General features: G+C 36.1%; 1 protein-coding gene across 1 annotated transcript in view; it reads right to left on the bottom strand.

Annotated features, from left to right (window-relative positions):
• Positions 1 to 158: 158 nt before the first annotated feature.
• The window catches only part of LOC107674701 (AP-5 complex subunit zeta-1-like), a 15,009-nt gene continuing 6,190 nt past the window's right edge, over positions 159 to 8,977 (bottom strand). The window contains 11 exon segments of the mRNA XM_016468780.1: positions 159 to 1,342; positions 2,578 to 2,792; positions 2,872 to 3,004; positions 3,256 to 3,353; positions 3,514 to 3,625; positions 4,440 to 4,592; positions 4,674 to 4,816; positions 5,674 to 5,852; positions 5,954 to 6,116; positions 6,944 to 6,981; positions 7,081 to 7,221. Coding sequence (XP_016324266.1) covers positions 1,072 to 1,342; positions 2,578 to 2,792; positions 2,872 to 3,004; positions 3,256 to 3,353; positions 3,514 to 3,625; positions 4,440 to 4,592; positions 4,674 to 4,816; positions 5,674 to 5,852; positions 5,954 to 6,116; positions 6,944 to 6,981; positions 7,081 to 7,221 — 1,646 coding nt within the window. The 3' untranslated portion in view covers positions 159 to 1,071.

Below are 8,977 nucleotides of genomic sequence, written 5' to 3'. Positions count from 1 at the left end.
AAAAAAAAATTCTATTTGAATATATTTTAAAATGTAATTTATTGCTGTTATGGCAAACCTACATTTTCAGCATCATTACTCCAGTCTTGAGTTTCACATGATCCTTCAGAAACCATTCTATTATGCTGATTTGCTGCTCAATTATTATTGGTGCTCAATTAATAATATTGGTTATTATTATTATCAATGTTTTGCTGCTTAATATTTTTGTCAAAAACTGATCTGCAGTTGAAATTAAAAATTCAAGTCAGTTCAGCTCCCACAGAGCCATTTTATTGGTTATTGGGAACGAGCCATGCACAGAAGCTCACATGGAAACTAGCCTTCATGACTTATCTTTTTAGTAAAACCCACTAGGACTTATCTCAAGGTCTAATAAAAATATAAACCTTAATGAAATTCTTGCAACTAAAACGTCATTTTTTAAAGTCAATAGACAATTATAATAGTTTAATAATTGCCGATTTTTGTTGATTGTTAGTTCTTCATGTGTTCCCATCTGTGCTCAGTTCTTTACATGACTGTTTTACCTATTGACACATTTAGCCAGGAAGCTCAGATATGAAAGAGTATGTTTTTAAGCACTTTGAATGTAAAATAGGTTTTTACTCATTGTCATAATGGTGCATTAATATGACAGTAAGAACCTGAGACATGTGTATTGTCAAATTTCATTTATATGGTCAATTCTTTTGTACCATAGACTTTTAATCAAAAGGACAAAAACTCAAACCTAAACTGTATTGAAACAGTTTTGACCCTAATCATAAGTGGCAGTAATAAATGCAACCTGAGAATAAATACACTGAATGTTTAATTTATAGAAATGTGTCTCTAACAAACATTTCAATAAATCAAGGAAGAAATCATAATTGTGTCTTGACATTTATTTGAATAGATTTGTGACTGACTAGCATGTGATCAGCAGAAGTGAAAATCATGAAGAAGTGCAGTGCTTGCCTGTTTTGCTCCAGTGTTTCTCACATTCCCTTTCACTCCCTCTTTGTGCCTTCAGAAACTCTCTCTTGGTATTCTGCACAGATATTTCGAAAACAGTTTCCTAGAATTGGCTTATGTGGGCAGGAAGCTGGAATGTCTATGGAGGAGCCCGCTGACTGCTCTCATGCCCTGAGGAAGTGAGGCGTTGGTGTCTCGGTGCCAGCGGGGGCCGTCGCCTCCGGCTGAAGGAGCCAGAACAAACTGAGCTACATTTGGTAACTTGAGCAAGTTAATACGTTCATGGGCTCGTGTGATGATCTCCTCAGTGTCCTCCTCACTGTAGCACACCATTACAGGAGCACTACGGGCAAACGTCCACATCTTAGACAGGCAAAGCGACACTCTGAGAGAAACAGAACCAAATGGAAAGAGTGAGATATAGAACTATTAGTTGATACAGGATTTTAATTCTACTGTATGTTATGGCTGATGATCATTTATTAGTTAAAAAAAAAAAAACTGGGAAAAATACGCCTTGATTTTATTTGCTTACAATATCTGGCTAATACAGACATGATCACAAATATCCAAAGGTCCAAAAGTTACATGAGAAAAGCATGAAATCTTGCATGAGATCTTACAAAAAGTAGCTTTCGAAAGATTTTTTTTCTTTTTTCATTTTATTTCTTTTTTTATCCCTTTAATTCGTTTTTTATTCATATGTAAATATGAAATTATTTTTAATGAAACGATACTCTAAACGAGAAACTAAAACTGCCAGTAGGTGGCAGTAATGTCTTAATGAATAAGTCATTGAGTGAGCCACTGAATAATTGGTTCACCCCATTCATTCAAAACGTGGATTCATTCAGAAATTGTGCTTTGCTTTGAAACACATAACAATTCTGCTGTGGTTTTGATAGGTAATATTCGCGTCTGCAAAACTGAGCAAAAACAAACAATATTGTGTTTAAAAAAGAACACAATATTAACTTATTATTTACTGAACTGTTGTATAATCACATTTACACTCATGCTATTCGGGACAAAAACTGTACTTGTGTGATATCGCTCATCAAATGATATAAAAATGAGACAAAAACTTATACAGTGACATTTTTGGGCCCAATATCTTGAATTTTAGGGGCACATACCTGAATTTGGACTACGTAGTTGTTGCCCTGTGTGTCAACAGTCAACTGTGTGAAATGTAAGATGACATGCAGGTCTGGGGACGTTAAAATATTTTATTCGTGTTATTTTTCATAACTATTTAATTAAATTAGTCTACATAAAATTATCCTTCATGAAGATGTAGAACATTCTGTGAAAATATAACCTTTATATCTTTAATATTGACTGAGTAAGGCCATCTCAAAGATTGAAATCATAGTGAAATTAATGGTTGAAATCAAACAAAAACAAAAAATATAAGTTTAACTGCTCAAGACAAATAATGGACTCATGAACAACTATTACAAAAAGTTGTTGATCAACACAATGGTAAGATTCAAGGGGATGCAAACTTTTGAAACTTTTTTAACATTTTGCATATTCTGCAAGGGGTATGTACACAATAAACAATATCTAATATAATTTGTTATGAACAAACTATAGTGTTGGAGCAGGCTGGTCTACCTGGGAATTAGATCCTGACTGCGTGTGGCCAGTTTGGCCAGGGTGGTCATGAGCACAGTGATGAGGCGGGGGGAGAAGCTCGGAGGACTGGCTGACTGTCGCACCTGCGTGATCTCAAACAGCACCGCCTCCAAAATCTCAAAAAAAGAGGTGATCAGTTCCACCCTGCAGCGAGGATCGTAGGACACTGAGAGATGCTCGCCAATGACCCACACCTACGTATAAACGTTAAATACAGTCACCTCAAGTACAGCATGATGACGCTTACAATCACAGTTCACTTCTGATGCTCACCACATGTGTGTAGAAGTCTTCTTTACTGTATATGTTGGCAGGGGAGCTTGCGAATTCCAGGATCTCTCTGGACTGATCCACAATCAGTGGTGGGTGGAGTCTGCACAGGGCCTGCAGGTGGGCGCTGAACACCCTACAATCAAAATCACAATAATGCTATAATCATTTACACATGCAGAATTTAAAAGAGATTAGAATATTCTGAAATGTACATCTAATTCAAGGAATTACTGAATAATCACCCCATTAATCACAATAAGAATTCAATTTAAAAAAATAATAACTCTAGTAACAACATGCCACTTGCAGCTTTCTGTGCCAAATCTTTTGCACAGATGAGAGAGGTTTTGCCAATAAAGAGTATTTAAATAAAGAGTGCCTCACTTTTGGACCTCAACATTAAATGTCTTGATGTTGTAGAGCAGACTATTTCTCTCCAGCAGCACTAGCAACAGCTGGTTCATCATTTTCTCATCAGCTTTCTATAAAACACAATAAAAAACACTGGAACAGATGACACAACTGAGACCTCCACATATTGCTGGTACAAAATGATATTGAAGGCAAAAGTGAATGTATGTTCACTTTTTCATACTGGTGTGGGCTATTAAATGGCCTGACCTTTTCATTTGTGACTCTTACCTGAGTGACTGTGTTGAAGTACACATGCAGAAGCACCGGAACGACCTGAGCGCACCGAACGACCCGTGGACTCTCCGCCATGTCAGCCAGAATCTCATGAAGCATTTTTAACCTACGAGGCAATCACACTCAGAGGTTTAGAATAAGCAGGCATTTAACACACACACAGACACTTCATTTTGAATAGTGGCAAGCCATTTTTGTGCCGTAGGGGTGGTAATTATAAGGTTGCAGATCCATGAGTATAACCATCGGAGCATATTTTAATATGCACTACCGTTTAAAGGTTTGGGTTCAGAATTTTTTCTGCAATGACACATTAAATTTATCAAAAGTGACAGTAAAGACATTTATAATGTTATTAAAGATTTCTATTTCAAATAAATGTTGTTCTTTTGAACTTTCTGTTCATCAACGAATCCTGACAAAATGATCACGATTTCCACAAAAATATGAAGCAGCACAACTGTTTTTAACATTGATAATAATAAAATCAGCAGCAAATCAGCATATTAGAATGATTTCTGAATGATCATGTGACACTGAAGACTGGAGTAATGATGCCGAAAATTCAGGTTCAATATCATAGGAATAAATGTCATTTTTACACAATAAAATAGAAAACAGTTATTTAAAATGGTAATAATATTTCACAGTATCACTGTTTTACTGTATATTTGATCAAATAAATGCAGCCTTGATGAACATAAAAGATTTCTTTTAAAACATAAAATGTACCGACTCGAAACTTATAATTGTAATTATGTATATGTAATTCTGTGATTGAATGAAATGTGATTGTATATGTAATTACTGTGTAATTATACCTCCTTAAATTCTGCATCCTGCTACCTAATTTTAAATTTAGGAATTGAATTCTGAATTCTTCTTAGATTATATTCTATAAATGACTTGCCGGGTATTACCCGTCTATTGTGTCTCCAGTCCCAGCCTCAGGTCTGAGCATGTAGAGGAAGAGCCCCCTATAGAACGGCTGGCGGAAGGCATCCAGACAAGCGGCCAACTTCTCTCCCTGCTAGTCCCACGTGGTACGGTCTGAAGCATGATAGCACGCTGATCTGCAACATCATTGCATCGCTAATTCACATCACAATCAACTCCAGTTAAAGCGCTGATCTGTAGTCTGTAAAGGCATGTACCTCTGCTGGAGGTCCAGGGCTGCTGCTAAGCAGGGCAGATCAAGGATTGTGTGCAGTAACTCAATGGCTGTATCTGGAGCTATCAGTGATGGGAGCAGCTCCACAAACTCTGCAATCAATCCTGAGCTGTTCCATGCCAAGAACTGGTGGGAAAATTGCACAAACATTTAAAAATCACTTATTAGTATTCAATTTAAAGGAATAGTTCACCCAAAATGAAAATTTAGCTGAAAATGTTACTACCCTCAAGGCATCCAAGATGAAGATGAGTTTGTTTCTTCATCGGAAACAGATTTGGAGAAATTTAGCATTACATCACTTGCACACTAATGGTTTCTCTGCAGTGAATGGGTGCCGTCAGAATGAGATTCCAAACAGCTGATAAAATCATCACAATAATCCACAAGTAATCCACACGACTCCATTGCTTTAATTAATGTCTTGTGAAGTGAAAAGCTGAGTGTTTGTAAGAAACAAATCCATGATTAAGACATTTTTCTCCATAATATTGCTTTCTCCTGTGAAAAAGTTATCTTGTCTGAATCAGGAGAGAAATATGCACATATAAAGTACTGTTTACAAGTGAAAACAGTCCTAAACATATATTTCTGTATATTTTGATGTGAGAGGACAACAACAGATGGACTTTTTCCACTGGAGGAAGCGTTATCATGGATTACGTACTCGTATATTGGCCAGAAGCGACAGTTTAAAGTTAACAAATTCTTAATGATTGGTTTGTTTCTTAGAAAGACACAGCTTTTCACTTCACAAGACATTAATTGATGGACTGGAGTCGTGTGGATTACTTGTGGATTACTGTGATGTTTTTATCAGCTGGATAAAAACTCTGACGGCACCCATTCATCGCAGAGGATCCATTAGTGAGCAAGTGATGCAATGCTAAATTTGATAAAGAAACAAACTCATCTACATCTTGAATGGAGGATGAGTACATTTTTTGCAAAATTTCTTCAAATATATAAATCAACCAGTCCACCTTCAGGAGGTTTGGGAAGCTCTGTCTGTAGTTGGCCACTCTGTCCTGCAGCACGCTAGCGTTGAGAAGACAGAACTGGACAAACTCAAAGGCGAGCATGGGCTCGTTGAACTGCTCGACGGGACAGTGGCTGAAGAGTTGGCAGAACACAGCCTCCGAGTCCACTGCGGCTGTCTCGCCTGATATTAGAGCATATGGACATTGAGATGTATTAATAAGTCACACTATCAGAGCCATACACCACTATATGCCAGGGACACTGAATGGCCACGTCACTCACTGTGGTTGAGGTAGAACTGAGCGATAGGCAGCAGGGCTCGAGCATAGGTAAGGTCTCTATTCAGCCTGCCGTACAAGGCTTTGATGCAGGGGAAGGCACGGTACACGTAGGAGGTGTCCTCACCACAGATGATGTCCATTATTGACACTGACTCAACAATACACTGTACAACAGATAAACAGAGTCACCACCCATATGCCATTTAACTTACTGTAAGTCTTAATCATGACATGATTCATCAATAACACAGTGTAATCCCATTTTATTTTTATATATATTTGAAAATTTTTAAAAAGTTCTAATATTTTTTTGTCAATAAAACGGTTTTGATAAGGCAAAAAATACTGAGTGCTTCTTTTATATTCCTAATTTTTTTTATTAATTTTAATTTATTTTGACTTTATATCCAGGTTAAAATGAAAAATGTGATGAAATATGCTTACTACAGTTCAAAAGTTTGGGGTCAGTAGATGAGTACTTCAGCCAGACTGAATTTTTTTTCAGTCAGGCTGCATTGAATTCATCAAAACTGACAGTAAAGACATTTATAATGTTACAAAAGATTTCTATTTCAAATAAATGCTGTTCTTTTAAACTGTCTATTCATCAAAGGATCCTGATCAAAAAATAATCGGTTTCCACCAACGAATTATGAAGCACAACTGTTTTCAACATTGATAATAATAATAAGAAATGTTACTTGATCAGCAAATAAGCATATTAGAATGATTCCATGTGACACTGAAAGACTAGAGTAATGATGCTGAAAATTCAGCTTTATCATCACATGAATAAATTATTTAAAATATAAAAAACAGAAAATTGTTATTTTAAATTGTAATAATATCTCACAATATTACTGTTTTTACTATATTTTTTTTATAAATAATGAATAAATACAGCCTCGGTGAGCATAAGAGACTTCTTTCAAAAACATTATAAAATGTTACTGACGCCAAACTTTTGAATGGTAATGTATGTGGTACTTACTGCTTTCTGTAGCTCTGTATCGGTCTTCTTTAGTGCTTCTACATTGTAAAAAAAAATAAGAGAGAAATAAATCAATACATTCACCAGCAGAGTGTAATAAATAATAGTCTCTAATAGTTGACCTATGATCTACTCACTCCGGTCACTCTGTTCAATGAGACACTGGCAGTACTCAAAAGCCTTCTCTCTGAGTCTCTCTTTAGGAGGAAGTAGTCTGCTGGAAGAGGATGTGGCCGACACCATGGACATCACTGAACTGTCCACCTCTGAGCGATCATCTGCACCAACAGCACAGTACATTACACTACAACACCCAGAGCACAACTCCTTATCCAGGAGGATCTAAACAGCAGGTTTTAAACAAGCATGCTATCTGGCAGGATCCAATGCCATTGCAGGGCTGAGCATATGACGGGACACGCAGGCTATGTTTGGAATGGATATAGTACAATTTGTACTACAATAGTACTATTTTTATATGCAGTATGTATAGTGTGCACACTATGCACATTTTCTGATTACCCACATGACTTACTACATTTGCCAAAATGTGCAGTATACAAACAAGAGCACACAGAGTGAAATGCTGTATCACGCGACATCCTCATTGCCAAACATAAAGATATTCCTATTTAAAATGAAATAATAAATAAAAAATAAACTATGGCTGCATCCGTATATGAATACTTTTATACTATAATACAGTGGGTACGGAAAGTATTGAGACCCCCTTCAATTTTTCACTCTTTGTTATATTGCAGCCATTTGCTAAAATCATTTAAGTTAATTTTTTTTCCTCATTAATGTACACACAGCACCCCATATTGACAGAAAAACACAGAATTGTTGACATTTTTGCAGATTTATTAAAAAAGAAAAACTGAAATATCACATGGTCCTAAGTATTCAGACCCTTTGCTGTGACACTCATATATTTAAAAAGACTCATGGCTGTATTAGATCAAAAGGGTGCTTCTACTAAATACTGAGCAAAGGGTCTGAATACTTAGGACCATGTGATATTTCAGTTTTTCTTTTTTAATAAATCTGCAAAAATGTCAACGATTCTGTGTTTTTCTGTCAATATGGGGTGCTGTGTGTACATTAATGAGGAAAAAAAATTAACTTAAATGATTTTAGCAAATGGCTGCAATATAACAAAGAGTGAAAAATTGAAGGGGGTCTGAATACTTTCCGTACCCACTGTAGTATGTGGTTTTCAGTAGTAGGTCCAAATTCATAGCATTCATGAAACATTAAGTGAAATGTACACGTGTGACCTACACGGGTGAACATGACAAATGTAGTACATCCTGTTTTCCTTCATTTACCCAGAACATACTTTTTTAAAGGTCATGACATCATTAACTGGATGTCACACAAAAGTAAACATGGTAAGGTCATGTGAGAGCAACGCAGTATTAAACACATATCGCATTATATTGTGTGTCTTGCACTATTTTATAAAAATAGTAGGCTGTATACAGTTTATAAACCACAGTAGAGAGTAAGTAGTATGCTAGTAATTCATTCCAAACATAGCCATAGACTCAAAATGAATTTGACACACAGCAATTAATTATGAATCATGGATCAATGTCATTCAATAAAAGAGAGCTTCTGATTGCGCAGGAAGGAAAAGCACACTGGTTATAGATTGATCATACCAGACTTAACTCTTGCATCTTACCTTGGTGCTGTGAATGAATGCCCTGTGCTTTTTTTAGTAGAGCTAGCAAAGATGAAAATCCCATGTTACGTGTCTTAACTAAGTGAAGTATACAGTGGGTACGGAAAGTATTCAGACCCCCTTACATTTTTCACTCTTTGTTATATTGCAGCCATTTGCTAAAATCATTCAAGTTAATTTTTTTTCCTCATTAATGTACACACAGCACCCCATATTGACAGAAAAACACAGAATCGTTGACATTTTTGCAGATTTATTAAAAAAGAAAAACTGAAATATCACATGGTCCTAAGTATTCAGACCCTTTGCTCAGTATTTAGTAGAAGCACCCTTTTGATCTAATA

This window comes from Sinocyclocheilus anshuiensis, unplaced genomic scaffold (genome assembly GCF_001515605.1).
Source record: "Sinocyclocheilus anshuiensis isolate Anshui unplaced genomic scaffold, SAMN03320099.WGS_v1.1 scaffold152, whole genome shotgun sequence".
In the NCBI taxonomy this organism is placed as follows: domain Eukaryota; kingdom Metazoa; phylum Chordata; class Actinopteri; order Cypriniformes; family Cyprinidae; genus Sinocyclocheilus; species Sinocyclocheilus anshuiensis.
The sequence above is the reverse complement of the archived record's forward strand: the minus strand, read 5'-3'. Positions and strand labels throughout refer to the sequence as shown.